Below are 25049 nucleotides of genomic sequence, written 5' to 3' on the forward strand. Positions count from 1 at the left end.
GGGGCTTCATTTCCTGATCGGCTGTCCCGTCCCAGTTCATTCTGCGGAGGCCGGGGAAAGGGTGGAAAGTCCAGCTCTCGGGGGTGATGCTCTCCCCATTTTACCAGGAGGAAGGCGAGCCAAGCCAATCAGCGGGCGGCGCCCAAGGTCACGGCACAAGCAGCGTGCGCAGGCCCAGCAGCGCCAACAGCAGGAGTGCGAGGCGGGGCGCGGGCGCGACGCCGGGGGCGCGCAGGCAGGCGGCATACCCGTCGAAGGCCACTTCGCGCAGCGCGCACACGTGCTCAGTTTGGCAGGCCTCGTCGCAGGCCAGCGTGTCGTAACTGACCGAGTTGTAGACGTAGTAGCGCTGCAGCGCGTCCTGGTCGCTGGCGATGCGGCCCAGCGCCGCGTGCATAGAGCGGGCGCCTGCGTCGGGCACGCCGTAGGCCCTGGTCACCCGGTACTCGAGCTTCCAGCGCGGTGCCCCCAGCGCGTTCGCCTGGCTCAGGTTCAAGAAGTAGGTCTCCATGTCCTGCAGAGGGGGCGCGCGAGGCGGCCCGGCTGTGAGCAGCTGTCCGCTTCCGCCCCCAATCCTCCACCTTGCATTTGCCCCCAGATTCTAATAGCTATAATCCTGACCGCTCTTAGTTATTGAGCATTTACTAGTTGCCGGGTATGCTTGGCAGACATCCTCTGATTGAATCTGATGAGGTAACTGTGCTTATTGTCCCCATTTCACAGATGAGGAAACTGAGTCCTAAAGAGGTTAATTCCCTTGGCCAGGGTCCCACAGGTGGCTGAGGCAGGATTGGAACCCAGCTTGTTTACCCCATAGCCTGTGCATTTTCTGTTCTAGCAAGCTCCCGGGTACGCAGAAGATTGTCAGTAAATATTTGCAGAAAGACTGGATAAAATGCAATATAAAAGCAGTGGGGTGGAGTGCCTGGCTGAATTGTGCTTTGAAGGGGGCTTGGGCTACACCCAAGAACCTGAGTACTCAGGTGCATTTTCAGGACTAGAATCTGGAAGGGTTTATCTGTGCAACACTTTCCACCTAAATTTGCAGATCTGCTTTAGGTCAGGAGAGGTGGGGTAAGAGGAGCTGCCGTGGATGGATGGCAATCTCTTGCTAGGCACCTTACATTATTTCATTTAGTCTTCCCCGAACCCTGTGGTCTGAGTGCCCGTGTGGACAATGGACCACACTCTTAAAAATCCTCAGACCTCTTCTCCATATACATTCACTCTAGAGTCGAGGACCCAGGTTAACTCATGCAGTCCCTGGTTTTAAATGTCCTTTCTCAACACCCAGATTAAATCTCTGTACCCACCACTTTCTGGAACTCCAACATGAATACACAGCTGCCTCTTCCCTCAGCATTTTCACCTGGATGCCACTTAGACATCCCAAAGTTAACAGGAAAGCCAGGCTTCTGGTCTTCCTCCAAAATCTGCTTCTCCTGCAGTGAGCCCGTTTCGGTAAATGGCAACCTCATCCTTCCAGGTGCTCTGGCCAAAGCCTTGGAGCCCTCGTTGCCTCCTCGCGTTCTCTTCCACCCTTCATCCAATCCACCAGCAAATCCTGTCTGCTCTGCCTTCAAAATACATCCAGGATCTGGCTCTCCTCACCACCCACGGGTGCCACCCTGGCCCACACCACCATCACCTCTCAGTGGCTGTGGTCACCTCCTAACTGATCCCCCTGTGTCTGCCCTTGCCCCCTACAGCCTGTTCTCCACCCAGCAGAATGGTGGTTTTCTAAAATTCCAGAGTCGTCCTCATGGCCTACATTACCTGACGCCCCATCCGCTCGCGACCTCTGCCATGGCCTCGTGGGCCTCCGTGCTCCTCCCCTAACACACCAAGCACATTCCCACCCTGGGCCCCTGGCGTGCTCTTCCTGCCCCGTCCGCAGATGCTCCCACGGCTCACTCCCTGAAGTTACTCAGAATTCAAATGTCACCCTATCAGTGACACTTCCCTGCCCCATCTAACACCACACACATATACATGTACCCCGTAAGTGTCACCACCTGCCTCCTCACCCTGTTTTCTTTTCTCCTTAGCACTTATTTCATGCCACACTTAACTTCATGTGTTTGTTTATTGTCTGTCAGCTCCAGGAGAGCAGTGACTTTTGTTTGCTTATGTATCTCCTGAGCTTAGCACGGGGCCTGGCACATGACAGAGGCTTAACACGTTCTGTTGAATACATTAAGGAATAATATTTCTTTGTCATTTCAGTAATCACAAGCACATCCCAGGAGGTGTGGGATTGCTCATTGAGTTAGGGGCCTGCTTAGCTGCAGCATAGTCAGTGTAGAGAAGACCTGGCAGTGGGCCTGAGGTCACACTGTGAGAGACCTTGAATACCAGGCCAAGGAGAGTCACACTGTGAGAGACCTTGAATACCAGGCCAAAGAGATCCAACTTATCTTGGGAGCACTGGGGAGCCACTGAAGGTTTTTGAGCAGGAAAGAGACAAGAAGTGCTTTAAAAAGATTAATCCCCCCCTTAGCTGTACCAGATGAGCTACAGCAGGGCAGTGCTGGAGGCGGGGAGAACAAGTAGGGGGCCTTGACAATGATCCAGGGCAAAGGGCAATTTGGAGAATTGACCTGACTTGGTGGCAGGATTTGGAGGTAGAGCCAGGGTTCTTCTGATCCTGAGCTCTAAAAGGGTGGAAGTAACTTGACCTTCCTGAGTCTCAGGGGTCAGTAGAGGGTGGATCAGCTAGGGAAGGCAGTGGTGTTATCAGGTCCCTCCTCCCTCCTCCTCTGGCCCCAGCAGACCCAAGGCTCCTGACCTGCAGGCTCAGTGTGTCTCGGTCGTATTCAAACAGCCGGATGGCTGGATTGTTGGCTCCGTTGGCCACTCCAGGTAACGTGGTTTTCCATGGGGTGACCCCAGGTGTAAGGAACATGACACTGATGGGGACACCTTTCAAGAGAGAGTGGAGCTGAGAGGCTGGCGAGGGAAAGAGGGCGTTGGTCTGGCCGTGGCCCTCCAGGTTGGGTACCTGCATCATCATAGAACATCCGAAAGCTGTCGGTGTGGTGGTGCCCGAAGAACTGCCCTGCAATGACTCGATGATGCTTCCGGACCACTTTAAGGTACTGCTGGTTGGGGCCCTCCCGGAACCACGCTTTGTTCCGCGTCTTCTCAAAGAACCCAGGGGGCACATGGCCGATAATGTACACCTACGAGGAAGGGGTGCCCAGCAGGGGCTCAGAGACCCCTTCCACAACGCTTCATCTCTACCTCTCACAACCTGCCCGTCTCCCCAGAGGCAAGCAGATGGGCTCAAAGGTACCTTCTCCCCCACCCCTCTCCCAGGTGATCCGGCATCTCCCTGTACCCAGAAATGAATGTGCCACATGCTTCCCTCCCGCTGTGCCTTTACCCATCCTATGCCTGCCACCTGGAGCGCCCTTCTCATTTTCACTTCTGTAAATGCTACTCATGCTTCAAAACCCAGCTCAAAGGATACGTCCTCCTGAAACGTTTCTGATCCTTCAGAGACAAGTCTTCTCTTCTTGGAGCGCTCAGGCACTGTAACCAAACCTTCCTTGCATGGTTGTGTAGCATATGCTGTGTGGTAATGTGTGTTCACGTCTTACATTCCTCGAGTCTCTCAGCTAACAATGCCTGTGCCCTTGCTCCCCGTTGCAAGAGGTAGAATGGGGGGCGGGGGCAGTGGTAGGAAGGGCAGTTAAGAGCATGAGCTTTGGAGCCAAGCTGCAGCTGGACACCAGCTGTGTGTCACCTCTCTGAGCTTCAGTTTTCTCATCGGGAAGGACACCTGACTGGTGGAGATATGAGAGTTAAATGAGACCATCCACGTAAAGCACTTAGCAACGTATCTGATGCATCGTGAGGGCGAAAGCACTGGCCATGAGATCCTGCTGGGATGCGCTGGTCAGAGCAGGGACTCAGGCAAATGAGACACAGGGTCAGTCATCGGGGACCTGCTAGCCCAGCAGACTAGACGGACACACCTCAAGGGCAGGGCATCCCCTTGAGGTCTAGCCCATGGTGTGGCTGCAGCTGTGCTGGCCTTGGATTCTGGAGACTGGGGTTCTAGTCTAGACCCCACCACTTATTGTGTGACTTGAGACTGTCACTGCCCACCAGGAGCCTCACATCTACAATGGACTCCAGGGTCCCAGCCTCACAGGCTGTTGTGAGGATGGAAGCAGCCCTCTCAGGTGCCAAGCTGATGAAGGACCCTCTGGGATGTGGGCATCTCAAGTGAGTGGGTGAGTCTGTGCTAAAGTGGGGGACTTGTACGGGAAGAGACCCCAGGGAGGGAAGAGGAGGAGTGGGGAGCCCTTACCATTTCCCCAGCTCGGGACGCATTGGTCAGCACATCGTCCAGCCACTGGAACTGCTGGCCAGGGTCGGCCATGCCGGCCGTCTGCTCGTTGTTGCTATAGTACAGATTGGTGTTGAGGACCACGATTCGCCCAGCCGCACTTGGCCCCGGCAGTTTCTCAGAATAGAAGGCACCTAGGACATCACAGCCAGGAGGAATCTGAAAGGGTCTCCAGCCTCCGAACAGACACACCTCTGTCCCCCTCCACTTCACTCCCCCACCTCCTCCTTCCCTTGCGTCCTCCCTTCCCATCTTTCCCATAGGAGTGGCATCGTGGGTAAGACCAAAGGCTCTGGAGCCAGGCTGCCTGGGTTCAAGTCCTGGCTCTATCACTTCTAGCTGTACAACTTGGGAAAGTTCCTTAACCTCTCTATGCCTCAGTTTCCTCCTCCGTATAATGGGAATAACATGGAGGTGTGTTTGCCCCTCCAGATCCACTGTCAACCCTTCTCCACTCAGCTCTCTGCCCCAGGAGCTGTGGGTTAAATCCATGGGCTTCTGTGCTGTGAGCTTCTGGTTGGGTTTGACCAGTGGGGAGCCCCAACAGCAAGGGACTGAGGAAAGGAAGGAGAGGAGGTCAGGTCACTTTGCGATACTGTGTCTCCAAACCAGTGATTCTCAATCTGGTGATTTTGTCCCCAAGGGAACACTTGGCAATGTCCAAAGACATTTTTGGTTTTCACACCTGGAGGTGTTACTAGCAACTAGTGGATAGAGGCCAGGGATGCACACCCTACAATGTACAAGACAGCCCCCCAACAAAGAATTATCCAGCCCCAAATGTCAACAGTGGCAAGAGAAACCTGGCCTGAACTGAAGGCCACTGCCCCTACCTGGGATTGTTGTAAGGAGTCTAGCAGTGTGCTGAGGGCAGTTCCGGGCACACAGGAAATGCTCAGTGAATATTCTCTTATGATCCTCACTAGTGCTGTAGAGTTAAGAACATGGGCGTTGGAATCAGCCCTGGATCCTACTTCCAAGTCTGCCTCCTCTAAGCTGGGTGACCTTGGCCAAGTGACTTGGTATGTTCAAGCCTCAGTCTCCTTATCTGTAAAATGGGGATAAAATCAGTCCCTATTTCATGGGGATGTTGTGAAGATGAAATTAGATCAGACCTTGGCATAAAGTGCTCCTTACAGTAGCAAATGGTGTTAGTACCTTCTTTGAAGAGAGCGAAGGATTCGTAACTGAGCCAGGGTCGCCACAGCTCTGCTACCCGATTGTAGATATTGTTGCTTCCAGCCGGGAACTGGTTTTTGGGGTGAAAGTCATGATTTCCCAAAGCTGCATAGACTTTAGTATCTGGGAGGAAAAAGAAATATATAAGAATATATATGCAAAAGTGCTTAGTGGAGTTAGTTTCAGCCACTGGCTATCAGAGCTAATAGGGAAGAGCTATAGCACAGATAAGGAAAAATACAGAGCCAAGCAGAAAACCACATTACAGAATCTGGCAGAACTTGGCTCAGATCTGGGAAGGAAGAGCAGTGAGTTCTCTAACTCCATTCCCAGCAGAAAGTTCCGTGGTCAGAAATGAAGCATGAGATGAGGAGGAGAAAGCTAGATCCAAATAACCTTTAGATCCGTGATCAGCCACTTGGTCATTTAGTGTGCCTTGTTCTTGTCAATTCCAGATCCATCTTACTGTCAGGGAAGGGGTCTGCTGCACCCTGGAAGGCCTTGGGAGTTTCACTCATTCATGAATCAACAAATATTTATTGAGCACCTAGTACGTGCAAACGTGTAGACCTGGGCCCCCAGGCCCAGGCCCAGAGGCCTGGCAGTGCAATAGGGTTGATAGGCATTGAGTAATGGCTGTCACAAAAAGGGAAGAGCCACTTGCTGTGGGAGTGTATAACAGGGGTGGGAGTGGGGGTCAGGAGAGCCTCCCTGAGGATGTGGCCTGTGAATGAACCCAGGAGGGAGAGGGGAGCCTGTCAGACTCATTTCTTCCTTGTGAGTAGCCTCACTCCTGCTTTTATTTTATATCTGTGTCTGGCATGTCGTAGTTGCTCAATAAATATTTGAGAGTAAACAAAAACTCCTCTGAGCTCAAGGCAGGGCCTTGCCCTTATATGAGCTTGGCTTACCCCAGGGAGTGAACTTGAACCAATGAGGAAGCCTGGCGCCTCCAATTCCTACTTGAAAAAATGATTCTAACAAACCCTTTACCCTGTATAGCCTACAAGAGCTGGAAATGCTAAGCTCTGCCAAAGGAGGAGGCCGTAGAATTCCCATGAGGAATTATTCACAAGGCCAGAAGTCATGGCTGTGACTGCCTGAAAGAAAACCTCACCTCTCTAACATAGATGGAGGCAGCCATAAGAATTCATTTAAGGACTTCCCTGGTGGCACAGTGGTTAAGAATCCGCCTGCCAATGCAGGGGACATGGGTTCAAGCCCTTGTCTGGGAAGATCCCACATGCCGCGGAGCAACTAGGCCCGTGCACCACAACTACTGAGCCTGCGCTCTAGAGCCCACAAGCCACAACTACTGAGCCTGCATGCCACAACCACTGAAGCCCGCATGCCTAGAGCCCGTGCTCTGCAACAAGAGAAGCCACCGCAATGAGAAGCCTGCGCACTGCCATGACCCCCACCCCCTCACTGCAACTAGAGAAAGCCTGCGCGCAGCAACGAAGACCCAATGCAGCCAAAAATGAATAAATAAACAACAGAATTAATACAGCTCTGATATTTATTTTTTAAAAAAAAAGAATTCATTTAAGAGAAAACACAAATCCCTGGCATCCCAAAGGCAGATGAGAAGGGAGGTTATCTCTCCCGGTTTATAAGCAGATAAGGTGGGAGGTGCCCAGAGACATAAGAGAAGCCATTTTTGGCCTAAGCCATTTTGGGATCTGAGCCTGGCTACAGTGCTTGCCCTTGAACAGATCTCAGTAACACTGATCTTAAGGGAACAAAAGAACAAACTACTGTTATCAGGCAAGAGAAGTAACAAGGGCAAAGATAATAAATCAGTTGTAAAGACTCCCAGTTCTGTTTCAATGGTCAAGATTAGCCTGAAGCACTGTCTTGAGCTGTTTGGCAGAATTTAAACCCCCTCAACCATGAGATCAACTGGAACCTAAGGAATGATGATACTGACCTTTGCTGACCCTTGTGACTTCAATCAACTAAAGCTCGGACTCTGTCAACCTTTGCCCCAATTCTAAGTTGCATTCTCCTGCTCAAGCCCCTTCATGAATATGCATATATTCTTAGCTTAAAGCTTCCCCAGTTTTGCTGTTCAAGGACACACTGATTTGGAAAGATCCCTTGTTTTCTCCTTACTTGTTGCAAGTAATCAATCCTTCCTTCTCCTGATCTTTGGCTTGGTTGTGTCTTTTGGCTTGACACCCACCAAGAGGCAAACCCAGTTTTGGGGTAACAGGTTTTTGCCACTTCCATGTGTCGGGCACTGTTAGAAGATCCTTACAAGCCTAAGCTCCATGAAGGCATGACCTGGCATCTTGTTCACGGCCACATCCCCTACCCCTAGCGTGCTGTCTCACCTGTAGAGGACACTCAAGTATTTGTTGACTGACTAAATGAATGTATGGATTACCTTATTTAATCCTCATAACAACCCTTTGGTCAGGTACCATTATTTTCCTCATTTTGCACAGGGAGAACACTGAGTGTCCAGAGGATGGCCCAGCTAGAGCGTGGCAGGACCTGAATTGGGACCTAGACCAGTTTGCCTTGCACACCTGTGTTTACCATCGGTGGAAAGACAGGGACCAGTGTTCACAGTGACTCTGATGGGGGGGACACAGGTGCACGTGGCAGGAAGAACTCATGACATGGAACCAAAAGCTCAAATTTCAGTCCCTTCCTCTTCTCCAACAAGTTGCTTCAGCTTATTTATCTCTATGATAGGGAGTGTTCTGCTTGACCTGTGTTGCTACCATTCTCAAATAAGATAATGCCTCATTTCACCTCTTCCAATGTGTTCATATTTTAACATCTCTATAAGTGGGATATGTCTTACCATTGAGGCCATGAGAAAGTTCTGTGTCATACTTTAATGGACAGCAATTTTTTTTTCTTTTTTTTCTTTTGGCCACGCCATGCAACTTAAAGGATCTTAGTTCCCCAACCAGGGATTGAACCCGCGCCCCCTGCAGTGAAAGGTCTGAGTCCTAACCACTGGACCACCAGGGAATTCCCCGGAGAGCATTTTTTTTCTTAGCAATACATAAAATAATGAAACATCTTACAGCCAATGGTACCTTGGATTTAGGAAATTCAATAAATGTGCAAGCATGTTATAAACTGTAAAATCTTATTTACACTTGTATGTTAAGTCATAGTAATAAAGCATTTTCTTATCCATTATTTCACTTTTATTCCTGAAGCCCCATGTGGAGCAGAGAAAAGAGTGCTCAGTGTTGGATCTGAGTTTGAATCCCTCCCTAGGAACTGACTAGCTTTGAGCCATAGGTTCCTTATCTATACACTGGGGGTAATGATACCTATTGTTGCCATGGGGGAGAGTGTCCTGGTTTGAACCTAGTAGCGACTTCTGCTGGAAGAAGAACTAGCCCAAGCATATCTGGGTTGGGTTGAGTTACATAGACTAGAGGCATCAAGGCAACTTCTTTGCACAAACTGATTTACGTTGAGGGAAGGAGGTGTCAGAAATGAGGTTGCCTCGGGGACAGATGTGGGATGGTAACAGCAGCTCGGGGGCCCCTCCTGGAGTGGCAGTAGGAGTGATAGGTAAGAGATGTCCTCAAACCAGGATCTGCATCCTCAACCTTGCCTGTTTCCTTACCCCAAGGCTCACATTTGTCATCAGTAAAAACGTGAGACAGCTCCACTCTCCATGCGTCTCCTGAGTCTCGTTCCTGACAGCGAATGAGCTGAGGCATATAATATTCTTAGAGGAGTGCCTGACACTTAGCCCTTGATACATGGATACATATAGTGGTTCTTGCCGCTGCTATTACTTATTTTTATTATCATTATTTCATATCTGGGTCCTGGGGACCCATGACCAAGACCTTTAGAGGAAGCAGCTGTGCTGGAACCCAAAGGAGACTGGGGGATGGGGGGGGATCCTAGGAGTCTGCTTTCACAGGTGTCCAGCTGGCGGGCTGAGAGCCTGATTCAGCCCCCAGGACCTTGTGTTTGGCACAGTCTGATTAAAGCCATTTTCAAGGGCCATTAGATGGAGCACCCAGGCTACGTTCTCCCTGTCAAGTCCCGTGGGGCTGCTATCGTAATCACTCACAGTCCTGGCCTGCTCTCCCACGCTCTGAAGGCCTTGGATTGCACCACGAAACAGCACTTTGGCTGGAAATCAGCATCTCCCCAAAGTCCCAGCAGCTGGGACGGTTTAAAGGCAGTAGATAGCAATTCCAGAGCCACAGCAGGACGCAAGGGCTGTGTGTGAGCACACGTGAGACTCACCCAGGGAAGATGCCTAAATATAACAGTAAATGCCTTGAGAAGGGGCTGTGAGTCTGGTGTTAAACTGTCAGGACAGAAGCCAGTGAAATGTCAGGCATTTCCATTATTAAAAAAGAAACAACAGGCTCAAAATGGAGTTACTTGTGCTAAGTCCCAGGTCAGCAAACCAAGTTAGGTATTAACCAAGTTAATACCTAACCTAACTGAAGTTTCAGCCTCTCCCAAGAATGTGACCTTTAAACAGTCAATCTGGAATTACCTGGTCAGCACTAGTGAGGAAATCTGCCTGATAGACACCACCCCTTCCCCTAAATGAAGGTAACCTTGCCTGAAACAATCCACTTTTTGCTAGAATCTTCCTTTTTCCACCGCCTTCTGTTTATAAAACCTTCCATTCGTACAGCTCCTTGGAGTGCCTTTCTTTTTTTTTTTTTCTTTTTTTTCTTTTTGGCCACACTGCACAGGATGCGGAATCTTAGTTCCCCGACCAGGGATCGAACCCACGCCCCATGCAGTGGAAGCGCAGAGTCTTAACCACTGGACCGCCAGGGAAGTTCCTGGAGCTCCTTTCTATTTGCTAGATGGGATGTTGCCTGATTCGTGATTGTTGAATACAGCCAAATAGATCTTCAGATTTACTCAGTTGAATTTGGTTTTTTAACACCATTAACAGGATTCTATGTGTATCCACAGGCCGACAAACTCTCATGTTCCTTACAGGGTTGTTGGAAGGTAAGACACAATCGCTGTGAAGTGCCTGGCCCGGGACTTGGCCAGCAGCCATCGTTGTCCACGGGTGAAGGTCGTTCCTCTGCATCTTGCTGCCATTGTCGTCCCACTGTGCCAGGCACCGCCTGGGCATCAGGGAGTGCTGTGGGGACCTGGGGCACAGTCTTACCTGGAAAGGCCTCTCTGATGAGCTTGGTCAGGTTCTCCACAATTTGCAGCACGGCCTCCTCTCCCAGGTTCTCGTTGGGCACGTGGGGCGTGTCATCGCTGCAAAACACCGCCGGGCAGCTCGGGAAGTGGCACAAGGAAAAGAAGGGACGGCTCTACCACAAGAAAAGAGACTGGAGAACTGAGCCTCAGACATCTACTGAAGGGGAATGACCGGACTGGAGTTGGGAGTCACGTGGGACAAAGTCCAAACCCAGGCTCTGCCATTGACCGGCTGTGAGTCCCTGGGCTGGTTGTTTAACCTCTCTGAGCTTCTATTAGCTCATCTATAAAATAGGGACAATAATGGTATCTACACACAGAGTATTTATGGGACTTCAATAAAGGGGGAAAAACATATATATAAAGTGTAGTAGCTGCTAGGTTGCAGTTAACATGGTCTTGAGAGGGAAGCTCTGGGTTTCCAGTCTCATCTGCAAGCCCCTGGGGAGCTTGGGATGAAGAAGCCATGTCTGAGTTCTGAGCTTCCCCAAGGCTTCAGAATATAGAATTCAGATCTACTCTGGTAGGTCGAGGACCTACCCCAGGACCATTTAATCCCCCACGTTTGACAGACCTAAATTCCTGGATCAACCTTAGAAAGATGCAGCAAGGTGGGGGATGAAGTGGGCAAGGAGGTTTGCGGGGTGCTAAGAGCCCTCACAGCTAAAGCCTGAGGACTCTGCTGGACCGACGGGGCGAGGCAGCTGCTGCCCAGAGACTCCCCAGGGAAGTTAATTAGCTGAATCGCCCTGAGACCGCTACTGGCAGCCCACACTGGCTCACTTTGTGCTGGGTACTTTCTGTGTATTGTACCCTTATCCACTAATTTGTTCTTCATAATAACCCTACAACATAGGTTCTATTGTTAGTGCCATTTGACAGACAAAGGAGCCAAGGCACAGAAAGGTGAAGGATCCTGCCTAATGTGTACACCTAGACAGTGGTGGAGTCAGAGTTTGAACCAGTCAGCCTGGCTCCAGAGTCTGTGCTCACATCCATTACATCCTACTGTGACTCTGATTCCCTCATTAGGGCAGTAAGAGGGGCCTTTTAGCCCCGTCCTCCCTGGGGACAGGCCAGGAATACGAAGATAGAACAAAATTCCTTTTTTTTTCTAGTTTGGAGCATTTAATTCTGTGTGATAGAAAACATATCCAATTTCTACAGGTTATCCCTCAGGGGACTGCAATTCTCCCGGAGAGGTCCAATTTCTTAGAAATTGAAGAATTATGAAGGGTCCTAGAGGTCATCTTGTCCAATGCCATACACCTCTGCAAGTCCCAGAGATTTCCCAGAAAAATCATGCTTCTGTTAAAGGGTCATCAATTTCCCAGAGGGATCAAATCTTTTAGAATGTTACGCATTTCTCCAAGGGCCCCTCCTCAGACAGCAGGAGGCCAGGGTCGTGGCCTAAATCTCACTCTCTCCTTAGATGGATTCCTGAGCCCAGGGAAGCCAGAGCTGCCCAGGCCTCTCCTGAGACACTGTCACGTTTCTTAAGTGTCCAGCCTTGCCCCTCCCCCTGCTGACCACATAGTCCATCTGAGGGTCATTCCGATCGCTCCCATGTCACACTGAGGGACAGCTGGGGACGCCATGGGTTTGATCCCGCCTTCCCTACAGAAGTGTCCATAGAGGCTGGAGGAGGACACAAGCAGCCCGAGCTCCTGCCAGCGCTCCTCACCCGCTCCCTGGTTCACCGCTTCCTGCAGGAAGTCCTCCCCAATCCCCCCAGAGGGAGTCAGGTGCCCTGGGAAGCTCCCGCATCCACCCGGTGACCCTCTCTCGTCGCTGGGATATAACGGTCAGTGGCCTTGTCTGTGTCGCCCGGGAGACCACGAGCTCCCTGAAGGAGGGTCCAGGTCCCTATCACCTCTGTTCCTCCCGTCTCCTGGGGGTGAGCACAAGACAGGCTGACCTACCAAGGGAGGGAGGGAAGGAGCGAATGAGTGAAGGAAGGACCTCGAGTGCTGAGGGAACTCAGAGGACTTCCAGCAGCATTCATGGATGAGCAGCAGGAATGGCATCTCTGTGGCTGAGCTGAAATCACCCCTCAAGCTCTCTCCGCACAGAGTAGCGCTCTGACCAGTGAGGATCCCCAGGGCCAGGCAGCCGGGGTTGGCCTGCAGCTGACCAGGACATTTGGTCCCAATGCTGGCTCACCTTCAGCCCTTCTACCTTCTCCCCTCCCTGTATTTGGACCTCTGGGGCTTGCAGTCCCCAAACCCCGCTGGGAGTGGCACCAGTGTTCAGCGACCCCCACTCCCACCCCCAACTAAAAATCCGGGAGTTCCCCACATGCCCAGACATGCCATGACCATGTCCCCAGCCTCAGTGAGAGCCATATTCTGCTGAGGCCGTAAGACACAAGATCAAGGGCACAGACCCTGGAATCAGCCAGGCCCAGGCTCCCCTGGACAAGCTTTGAGCTTCAAGTTCATCCTCTCCGCAACAGGGCTGGTGAGGACTAAGGGAGATGGTGTGGGGAAGGTGCCAGACAGGCAGGGGGCACAGGCGGTGGCCCGGGGAAGGGTAGCTGTGGTGACGGCTCTCACCCAGTCCAGAGGATGAAATCTGGCTGTGGCTCGATCTCCTTCATGGTGTAGATAGAGGAGTGGATGAGGATCCAGGGAGAATCGCAGAGGTAGTTGCCCCAGGGGCCCGCATTGGGCACCGGCTGGGAGCCAGCGGATGGGCACACCTGGAGGGGGTCTTCAGACACCTTGTAGTCCGGGTCAAGGTGCAGGTCAGAGACGTGCCAGAACTTCCCTGCAGAGGCAAGGAGTCCCTGCTCAGTGCAGGTCTCTCCCCGAGCCTGGATGTGGAGGGAGTCAAGGGAACCCTGGGCTGGGGGAAGGGAGCTTGCACAGGTAAAAGGAAGTTTTCTCCAAACCCAGGGCCTGGTTTTGCCCAGGGAGGCCCTGAGCAGAGCAGAAAACAGGCTTGGCTCTGTCCCTGACCTCTCACCTTTGACAAGGCCCTTTCTATCTCCCCACCTCAGTGTCCCCAGCAGCAGCATGAGAGATGGACTGCGTGACCCTCAAGAATTCTTTGGGGGACTTCCCTGGTGGCACAGTGGTTAAGAATCCACCTGCCAGTGCAGGGGACACGGGTTCGAGCCCCGGTCCGGGAAGATCCCACATGCCGTGGAGCAACTAAGCCCGTGTGCCACAGCTACTGAGCCTGCGCTCTAGTGCCCCTGTGCCACAACTACTGAGCCCACGTGCCACAACTACTGAAGCCCGCGCGCCTAAAGCCCGTGCTCCACAGCAAGAGAAGCCACCGTAACGAGAGGCCTGTGCACCGCAATGAAGAGTAGCCCCCGCTCGCCGCAATTAAAAAGAAAGGCCGCACGCAAGCCATAAATTAATTAATTAATTAATTAAAAAGAAAAAGAAAAGAATGGCAGAGAGAGCCAGAGATCCAGGCAGGGGCTCCACCTCAGGCTGCAGTGCCCTCATTGTGGAGTCTGATCACAGCTCCCTCCTCTGCTGTTTTGCCCAACCCCACCCACCCGCTCTCCTCACAGGGCCTCTTTCCTGGCTCCTCTGCCACCTTCCCCAGTCCTCCCCAGGTCATCGCATGGCTGCTTTCTCCTCTTTATTCAGGCCTCAGCTCGAAGGTCACCTCCTCAGAGAAGCCCCCCCGACTACCTTTGCTCAAGTTCCACTTCCTCCCACCCTTCTGGTCACTAGCTATGTGACTCCCCCAGTTTTATTTTCTTCTGAGCACTCTCACATATGAACTTATCTTGTTGGCTTGCTTGTCAGCCAACTTCCCCTTCTTTAGTGTCAGTCCCATGAGGGCATAAAGCCTGTCTTGTTCATCCCTGTGTCCTCAGCACCCAGAACAGTGCCTGGGATGTGGAAGATGCCCATATAGTTGATGAATGAGCAAGGCTGTGGGGAGGATGATTGGACTGGTAAGCACTCAAAGAATGTTAGCCAGGTGCCCTTCACATGCTCATCTCATTTCATCCTTGCAACCATTCTGTGAGGTGGGATTCTATTGCCCATTTCACAGATGAGGAAACTGAGGCTCAAACCCAACCTCTCTGACTGCAAAGCTGAGACACAATGTTGACTCAGAGCCCCCAGAAGGCTTTTATAATACCTCTATGTTACCCATAAAAGATGGGAGCCACAGGCTTCTATGGAGTTGGTCACAGAATGTGAGGAATTAAGCTCTAATTATCATGTCATGGAGAAGAGGATGGGCACCTCCTGGAGAGGGAGGCAGGTTATCGGGTTTCTAATCCAGGCTCTCTGGGCAAGCCAGCTGGCCTGAGGGTGTTTGACGTCTGCCCTGCTTGTTGTGAGCATCAAATAAGACAGTGAACAAGAAAGAGCTAGTCCAGAAGACTCTCAACACACCACTGTCCCTGGCAATTACCTCCGGGGCCAGGAGTGAGACTGGGAGGGTGTGGGGAGTTGGGCACTTTAACACTTTATCCTTTGGACCAGAGCTTCTCAAACATTACCATGCAGTTGCCTCACCTGGGGAATCTCATGAAAATTAAGATGCTTTCTATATTCATACTGCTTGGATATTTTACAGTAAGAAAGTATTCATATAATCTTTGAGTTTTAAGAAAAGGTATACCAATCTTAGCTGTCATTGTTATTCATTAATTATTAAGACTATGAATAAATTTAGCATCAGATCCAGTGAGAAGTTGAGGGCACAGACCTGGGTTGGAATTCCAGCTCCAGTGCCCACTAGCTGGGTGAACTTACTCTGTGCCTGTTTCCTCATCTGTAAAATGGGGACAACAGCGCCCCCCAGCTTTTATGGTTATTGTGAGGTTTAAAATGAGAGAATATGAGAATATGCATAAGCACTCAGCAAAGCCAAGCAGCAGTTACTTTGAATTTGGTCCCTGGGGTGTCCTGAAAGTCCCCTTTCACCATGGAAGGGAGAAGGGACCAGGGGAGTGGCTGTGTCCTTCCCCTGCCTGCCCCAGCGTCCCCTCAGCTGCTGTCCTCTGCAGGAAAGTGCAGGTCTGGGGCCAGGACATTTGAAACAGAACAATGTGAAAACAGATCCTGTCCCCTCCTGGCTGGTCCTCCTTGAGTGGAGGACCAGTGGCACAGCACACCCTCTAGTTTTAATTCTGAGAGCTCAGCTCTGCTCCCTGTGCCTGGGCAGGCAAAAGTCTCCTGGCCCTCCTCCTTCTTCACCAAAGGAGTCATCAGGCCCACCTTGTACACTGGGGACAACAGATACAGGGCCCAGGGCCTAATAGTTTTGTAAGACTCATGGAAATGTCTGAGGCCTGAAAAAGAGTGCATTGCTTCCGAAGTTCAGAAAAAAACAAAAAAAACTATGGTATCGAAACCAACAATCCATTTCAAATGCAATATTAAAAATCACATATATATATATAAAATCATAGATAATGTGAGATACTTCTACAATGATTCACGATGGGGTGGAGGAGACTTGCAAAAATCATTCCTAAAGTCTAATAAGGTCTTTTTTTAAATTAATTTATTTATTTTTGACTGCATTGGGTCTTCGTTGCTGCACACAGGCTTTCTCTAGTTGCGGTGAGTGGGGGCTACTCTTCGTTGCATTGTGCAGGTTTCTCATTGCAGTGGCTTCTCTTGTTGCAGAGAATGGGCTCTAGGCTCACGGGCTCAGTAGTTGTGACTTGCTGGCTCTAGAATCCCCACGGTTTTATGCAAAGCAGGGATGACCGCTATCTGATTTGGTGTCTCAAAGGTCTGCACTCCAGGAAGAGACTCGGATTCTGAAAAATCTTACAGGTGCTGTGGAATTCTTTTTAAATTTAATTCCATTTTTAGATTATAGACGTATACATTCCCGAAAGTTTGGAGAAAAGAGAAAAAGAAAATAGTACCTATAAAACCCACCATCCCAAGAGGACCCATCAAAGGGCATGACGGATAAAGTGGCTGAGTACAAACTTGGTCTTGCCACTTCCCAGCTGCGGGATCTTGGGCGGGTGTTGTGTCCCCTCTGAGTCTCATTTTCCTCATCTGCAAAATGGATATAATGGTAATAGTACCTACTTTACAGGGACTATAAAAATCAAAGGAGGTCTTTTCATTTCATTTTTCAAATAGGTTTTAAAGGGACAACATATGTCAAGCACCAAGCACAAGCATGGCATATCGTAAGTGCTCAGAAAATAAATGTTAGCACTTCTTGGCTATTTTCCTTACTGTTGTTTGTGTGATTTTATTTATTTAATTTATTTATTTATCTATTTATTTATTTGGTTGCACTGGGTCTTAGTTGCGGCTCACTGGCTCCTTAGTTGCAGCATGTGGTCTCCTTAGTTGTGGCACACAGGCTCCTTAGTTGTGGCATGTGAATTCTTAGTTGCGGCATGTGAACTCTTAGTTGTGGCATGTGGGGTCTAGTTCCCTGACCAGGGATCAAACCTGGGCCCCCTGAATTGGGAGCACGGAGTCTTATCTACTGTGCCACCAGGGAAGTCCCTCTTTGTGTGTTTTTATATAACATTATTTTATAAACAGATTGAAGATGTACAGCCGGGGTTCATGTCCAGACTCAGACACTTACCTAGATGTGCGACCTTGAGTGAGTTATTTAACTTCTCTAAGGCTCAGTTTCCTTGCTGATAATCCCTACTTCACAAGGCTGTTGTGAGGATATCATGTAAAAATTTTAGCAGTGCCTGCCACATAGTAAGTACTTAATAAATGTTACTTAATATTTTCAATTTATGGTATTATCTTGAAACTTTTCTGTCTGGTGGTTTTACCATAATCTATTCAACTATTCTATTGCTGTTAGCATTTTCCATTATTATAAACAACACTGCAATAAACATCTTAGTGCTTTGGTTGCAGGTGAGATTCTTTTTAACCACTAAGACCCTGGGCTTGGGAAGGGGGTGCCTGCTGGCATTTGGATTTCTAAGAAAACATATTTAAAAGTGAAACAGTGAGGGGGTGGAGATACTTTCAATCATTCCTAAGTCTCCAGTCAGACTGGCAGGGCCCTGAGTCCCCCAGAGGGGAACAGGGTCTCTGTGTCCAAGTAGATGGAGGACGGCCACTCTTGACCTTCTCCCAAGCAGTCACCCTCCCAGGGAATGACACATCCTCTCAGGGCATTTCCCAAATCAAACCGCCCTCCCCTCCTCCCACATCTTAGCAAATGACAACCTCGTCCTTCCAGCTGCTGATACAAAAACCTTGGAGTCACCTCTGAGTCTTCCTTCTCTCACACCCTCCGTCAGCAAGTCTTTTTTTTTTATTATTTTATTTATTTTTGGTTGCGTTGGTTCTTCGTTGCTACACACAAGCTTTCTCTAGTTGTGGCGAGCGGGGGCTACTCTTTGTTGCGGTGCCCGGGCTTCTCATGTTGCAGAACACGGGCTCGAGGCACACGGGCTTCAGTAGTTGTGGCACTTGGGCTCAGTAGCTGTGGCTCGTAGGTGCTAGAGCGCAGGCTCAGTAGTTGTGGCTCACGGGCTTAGTTGCTCCACGGCATGTGGGATCTTCCTGGACCAGGGCTCGAACCCGTGTCCCCGGCATTGGCAGGTGGATTCTTAACCACTGCGCCACCAGGGAAGTGCTGTCAGCAAGTCTTGTCCTGAGTCAGACCATCTCCCAGCAACCCTCCTCTCCCTGGATGATGGCAGTAGCCTCGTCACTGGTTTTGCTCTTTCGCCTTTACCAGGATGAGCAGTCATCCCAGTTTGCCCAGGACTGAGGGACTGCCAAGGCCGCCCAACTTTAAGTGCTAACACCAGGAAAGTCTCAGGCAAACTGAGATCACTTGCTCACCCTACCTTTACCCCATCACAGGCGCTTCTCCGTACAATAGCCCAAGGGTCCTTTTAAACTCACACAAGTCAGATCACACCACAGCTCTGTCCCAAACCCTCTAAGGATGTCCCATTTCACTCTGAGTTCTTAAAATTGTCTATAGGTTTGTACATGAGCTGCCACCAGCCCCACCCCCACCTCTGTAACCCCTGACACCCCTCCCCACACCCTCCCCATCCTCTCTGCTCCAGCCAGCTGGCCTCAGGCTCTCTCTCACACACATCGCCTGTGCGTCCCGCTCAGGGCCCGTGCACTTTCCATCCTATCCTGATGGAATGTTCTTCTCCTGGACGTCCACATGGTTCTCTCCTTTGCTGCCTTGAATCTCTGATCAAATGTCACTTTATTCGACAGCTCTTCTCTGGCTATCCCTTAAGTATCTCCCCCTGCCATCCCCTCCACTCCTTTATTCTGCTTTATTATTCTCCATAACACTTGTTATTTCCTGGAATATGTATTTCTTTGTTCATGTGTCTTTCAGAGGTTTCTCCGGAGGTGAAGGAATGCTTCACCAGGTCTGGGACTTTTGTTTATTTCTGCCGTGTCCCTGGTTCCTAGAATAGTGCATGACATATTTTTTGGTTTAAAATCATTCTTTTATTGCCCAGGACATTCTTTTTCTTGTGTCTTGATTTATTGTTGTTTGTTTGCTTGTTTGTTTTGTTTTCTTTTTTAATAACTATAAATTCAAGCTTAGGAAAGCTTGTCTTTTTCTTGAAAAACAACAAGTTTTTTTTTTTAAATTTATCATTTATTTATTTATTTATTGGCTGCGTCAGGTCTTAGTTGAGGTATGCGGGATCTTTGGTTGCGGCGCGCAGGCTTCTCTCTAGTTGTGGCGTGCAGTTTTTTCTTTCTCTAGTTGTGGCAGGCAGGCTCCAGGGCACATGGGCTCTGTAGTTTGCTGCACGCGGGCTTCTGTAGTTGAGGCGCGGGAGCTCAATAGTTGTGGCGCACGGGTTTAGTTGCCCTGCAGCATGTGGGGTCTTAGTTCCCTGACCAGGGATCAAACCTGCATTCCCTGCATTGGAAGGCGGATTCTTTACCACTGGACCACCAGGGAAGTCCCAAACAATGAAGTTTTTATATCATTTGCTAACCTGATCTCGTTATTTTTTGTTTTTAACATCTTTATTGGCATATAATTGCTTTACAATGTTGTGTTAGTTGCTGCTGTATAACAAAGTGAATCAGCTATATGTGTACATATATCTCCATACCCCCTCCCTCTTGTGTCTCCCTCCCACCCTCCCTATCCCACCCCACTAGGTGGTCACAAAGCACAGAGCTGATCTCCCTGTGCTATGCGGCTGCTTCCCACTAGCTATCTATTTTACATTTGGTAGTGTATGTATGTCCACGCCACTCTGTCACTTCATCCCAGCTTACCTTTCCTCCTCCCCATGTCCACAAGTCCATTCTCTACATCTGCGTCCTTATTCCTGTCCTGCTCCTAGGTTCTTCAGAACCTTTTTTTTTTTTTTAGATTCCATATATATGTGTTAGCATATGGTATTTGTTTTTCTCCTTCTGACTTACTTCACTCTGTATGATAGTCTCTAGGTCCATCCACCTCACTACAAATAACTCAATTTCGTTTCTTTTCATGGCTGAGTAATATTCCATTGTATATATGTGCCACATCTTCTTTATCCATTCATCTGTCGATGGATTCTTAGGTTGCTTCCACATCCTGGCTATTGTAAGTAGTGCTGCAATGAACATTGTGGTACCTGTCTCTCTCTCTCTTTTTTTTTTTTTGCAGTACGCGGGCCTCTCACTATTGTGGCCTCTCCCTTTGTGGAGCACAGGCTCCGGACGCGCAGGCCCAGCGGCCATGGCCCACGGGCCCAGCCGCTCCGCGGCACGTGGGATCCTCCCAGACCGGGGCACGAACCTGCATCCCCTGCATCGGTAGGCGGACCCCCAACCACTGCGCCACCAGGGAAGTCCCAATCTCTTTTTGAATTATGGTTTTCTCAGGATATATGCCCAGTAGTGGGATTGCTGGGTCATATGGTAGTTCTATTTTTAGTTTTTTGAGGAACCTCCATACTGTTCTCCATAGTGGCTGTATTAATTTACATTCCCACCAACAATGCAAGAGGGTTCCCTTTTCTCCACACCTTCTCCAGCACTTGTTGTTTTTAGATTTTTTTGATGATGCCCATTCTGACCAGTGTGAGTTGATACGTCATTGTGGTTTTGACTTGCATTTCTCTAATGATTAGTGATGTTGAGCATACTTTCATGTGTTTGTCGGCAACCTGTATATCTTCTTTGGAGAAATGTCTATTTAGGTCTTCTGCCCATTTTTGAATTGGGTTGTTTGTTCTTTGAATATTGAGCTGCATGAGCTGCTTGTATATTTTGGAGATTAATCCTTAGTCAGTTCCTTTGTTTGCAAATATTTTCTCCCATTCTGAGGGTTGTCTTTTCGGCTTGTTTATGGTTTCTTATGCTGTGCAAAAGCTTTGAAGTTTCATTAGGTCCCATATGTTTATTTTTGTTTTTATTTACATTTCTCAAGGAGGGGGGTCAAAAAGGATCTTGCTGTGATTTATGTCAAAGAGTGTTCTGCCTATGTTTTCCTCTAAGAGTTTTATAGTGTCTGACCTTACATTTAGGTCTTTAATCCATTTTCAGTTTATTTTTGTGTATGGTGTTAGGGAGTGTTCTAATTTCACTTTTACATGAAGCAGTCCACTTTTCCCGGCACCACTTATTGAAGAGGCTGTCTTTTCTCCATCATATATTCTTGCCTCTTTTGTCAAAGATAAGGTGACCATATGTGTGTGGGTTTATCTCTGGGATTTCTATCCTGTTCCATTGATCTATATTTCTGTTTTTGTGCCAGTACCATACTGTCTTGATCACTGTAGCTTTGTAGTATGGTCTCAAGTCAGGGAGTCTGATTCCTCCAGCTCCGTTTTTCTTTCTCAAGATTGCTTTGGCTATTTGGGATCTTTTGTGTTTCCATACAAATTGTGAAATTTTTTGTTCTAGTTCTGTGAAAATTGCCATTGGTAGTTTGATAGGGATTGCATTGAATCTGTAAATTGCTTTGGGTAGTATAGTCATTTTCACAATGTTGATTCTTCCAATCCAAGAACATGGTATATCTCTCCATCTGTTTGTATCATCTTTAATTTCTTTCATCAGTATCTTATAGTTTTCTGCATACAGGTCTTTTGTCTCCTTGAGTAAGTTTATTCCTAGGTATTTTATTCTTTTTGTTGCAGTGGTAAATGGGAGTGTTTCCTTAATTTCTCTTTCAGATTTTTCATCATTACTGTATAGGAATGCAAGAGATTGTGCATTAATTTTGTATCCTGCTACTTTACCACATTCATTGATTAGCTCTAATAGTTTTCTTGTAGCATATTTAGGATTCTCTATGTATAGTATCATGTCATCTGCAAATAGTGACAGTTTTACTTCTTCTTTTCTGATTTGGATTCCTTTTATTTCTTTTTCTTCTCTGATTGCTGTGGCTAAAAATTCCAAACTATGTTGAATAATAGTGGTGAGAGTGGGCAACCTTGTCTTGTTCCTGATTTTAGAGGAAATGCTTTCAGTTTTTCACCATTGAGAAGGATGTTGGATGTGGGTTTGTCATATATGACCTTTATTATATTGAGGTAAGTTCCCTCTATCCTACCTTCTGGAGGGTTTTTATCATAAATAGGTGTTGAATTTTGTCGAAAGCTTTTTCTGCATCTATTCAGATGATCATATGGTTTTTCTCCTTCAGTTTGTTAATATGGTTTAACACATTGATCGTTTTGCGTATAGTGAAGAATCCTTGCATCCCTGGGATAAATCCCACTTGATCATGGTGTATGATCCTTTTAATGTGCTGTTGGATTCTGTTTGCTAGTATTTTGTTGAGGATTTTTGCATCTATGTTCATCAGTGATACTGCCCTGTAGTTTTCTTTTTTGTGTGGCATCTTTGTCTGTTTTTGGTATCAGGGTGATGGTGGCCTCATAGAATGAGTTTGGGAGTGTTTCTCCCTCTGCTATATTTTGGAAGAGTTTGAGAAGGATAGGTGTTAGCTCTTCTCTAAATGTTTGATAGAACTCGCCTGTGAAGCCATCTGGTCCTGGGCTTTTGTTTATTGGAAGATTTTTAATCACAGTTTCAATTTCAGTGCTTGTGATTGGTCTTTTAATATTTTCTATTTCTTCCTGGTTCAGTCTTGGAAGGTTGTGTTTTTCTAAGAATTTGTCCATTTTTTCCAGGTTGTCCATTTTATTGACATATAGTTGCTTGTAGTAATCTCTCATGAGCCTTTGTATTTCTGCAGTGTCAGTTGTTACTTCTCCTTTTTCATTTCTAATTCTATTGATTTGAGTCTTCTCTTTTTTTTTCTTGATGAGTCTGGCTAACTGATTTTGTTTCAAGAGAGAGATAGGAGTTATCTTGCAAGGGTAAAGTTTATACCATGAATGATGTAGGTCAAAGTCTGGTGGTATTAAGACCTACATTGCTGCCAAAATTATAATCTGCCAGTGGCATTTGCAGAAAAGAAGCCCTTGCAAATTTCTAAACAAGAGTAAACTCTGTTAGGAAATTCTAAAGTGTTTTACAGGTCAAAAAGGGAATGAGGGGACTTCCCTGGTGGTGCAGTGGTTAAGACTCTGCACTCCCAATGCAGGGGGCCTGGGGTTCGACCCCTGGTCAGAGAACTAGATCCCACATGCATGCTGCAACTAAGAGTTCGCATGCCACAACTAAGACCCAGCATAAATAAATAAATAAATATTTTTTTTTAAAAAAAAGGGAATGAGGTTAGTAAAATGCCTCAACAGAGTTTGAATAAAATACTAGATTTGAGAGCTACTCAACCAATATTTTTTGAATGAATTCTTGAACCTTCCTGCCGCCTTCTACCTCTACCAGCTGGCTGGCTCTTACGTACCCACACCTCTGAACAATGTCAATGTCCCTCCTGTGGCCAGTTGTCACCCCCACTTAAAATCTCAGGCTCAAACAGCACCTCCACCACCCACTAACTCTCTCACCCAGTCTCCCCAGCCTAGCTCCCTGCCTTGCTAGTTTTATCAGCATTTTCAGCTTTCTGTGAACAGTTTCCAGCAGCCCTAGACCCTGAGTTCATAGTACCAAACAGAGAGATCACAGGCATTCTCAGTGCCTACCTTGTCCAGCCTTGGTGACTCCCCAGTGGGCCAGGAAAATCAGCAGCTCGGGCAGCCTCATCCTGGGGACTCGTCTCATGGGAGCCATTGGGTTCTCCCGGAGCAAGTGTTCAAGCCACAGGCTTCCCAACTAGGTGTTGGTGGCCACGTGCCAGAGCAGAATTCCTGTCCTGTTGCTGAGTGTCCCAGACACTGGAGGCCTTTGTCTCCTCTGGCTTTTCTTCCTTTGCCCGGCAGGGTGTGAGCAGGGTTTGCCCAAAGAGCTGTACCTGCCAGGACTTTGGACTCTCAAGTAGGAAGCAGCACCAGTCCTGCCAGTTCCTCAAAGAATGTTGGTACAGCCAGCAACTGGATTCTCCAAGAGACTCACTCAACCCCAGTCAATGACAGGCAAATAACTACTTTTGAAGCTTTCATGTTGCCCACCCCAGCAGAACAAACATACCGTATAAAATGTCAGGCCTCTGCCATCAAAGGAACATAACTGCTTGTTGGAGATTGAGATGCTTGACCACAAATGAATCAAGACTAAGAGTCATCTGCTCATTTATGCCGGAAACCATGTCCCATGGAGATAGAGGGGACCCCAGGCCACCCTGCCCTCAAGAGGGAGAAGTAAGCCACTGGACTGCCGTTCATTGTGTTAGGTGGCTTGACAAGCCCAGAGGAGGGATCTAACCCTCTGAGGAAAGTGAGAGGGCTTTCTGGGAGGAGGTGACGCAGACTTCATCTCTTCTTTCATTATGGAAATTGACAAACATAAATAAAAGTAGAGAGAATAGTGTAAGGAAACCCCAGTACCCATCCTCCAGCAACAGCAGTTATGAACTCACGGCCAATCTTACTTCTACTGTACCCCCACCCCAACCCCGATGGATTATTTTAAAGTCAAGTCCAGAGATCATATCATTTTGCCCATAAACACTTTAGTATATATCTCTAAAAGATAAGGATTCTCTTTTGCTAACCCAATGATAATACCATAGCAGATCTAAAAAAATAATAATGTTGCCAACCTGGGATCCCTGGACTCTTCAATCAACAGAAATTCATAAGAGACCAGATAAGAAATTCAGGCAAGGCTTTACTGGGGCTCGTGCTGCAGCGAGGGAGGAAAACAAGAAACAGGTGCCCTTGCTTGCGCTCCAAGGAGGAGGGCTGGCTCTTTAAATGCGATGAGGGTAGGGGCGGATCAGTGGGTTGGGCTGAAGGGGTGACTTAGATGGTCTGCCCATCCCTTGGTAGTGCTGTGTGTGGGGATCATGCATAGTACCCTGCTTTTGCTCCCAGCACCTCAGAAGTGGCAGTTGGTTTGTGGCCTTTTTGTATCTTATTCTTCATAATTGT

The 25049-nt window shown here is 48.4% G+C and overlaps 1 protein-coding gene across 1 annotated transcript; it reads right to left on the reverse strand.

The window, feature by feature from the left end:
* Window positions 1–148: 148 nt before the first annotated feature.
* Window positions 149–23790, reverse strand: SMPDL3B (sphingomyelin phosphodiesterase acid like 3B). The gene is made up of 8 exons (XM_073803944.1): window positions 23703–23790; window positions 13270–13483; window positions 10674–10792; window positions 5516–5659; window positions 4319–4491; window positions 3002–3182; window positions 2789–2922; window positions 149–514 (listed from the first exon to the last, which is right to left on the reverse strand). The coding sequence occupies exons 1-8, from the start codon at window positions 23788–23790 to the stop codon at window positions 149–151; spliced, it is 1419 nt and encodes a 472-aa protein (XP_073660045.1).
* Between the last annotated feature and the right edge of the window lie 1259 nt (window positions 23791–25049).

This window comes from Tursiops truncatus, chromosome 1 (genome assembly GCF_011762595.2).
Source record: "Tursiops truncatus isolate mTurTru1 chromosome 1, mTurTru1.mat.Y, whole genome shotgun sequence".
Taxonomy (NCBI): domain Eukaryota; kingdom Metazoa; phylum Chordata; class Mammalia; order Artiodactyla; family Delphinidae; genus Tursiops; species Tursiops truncatus.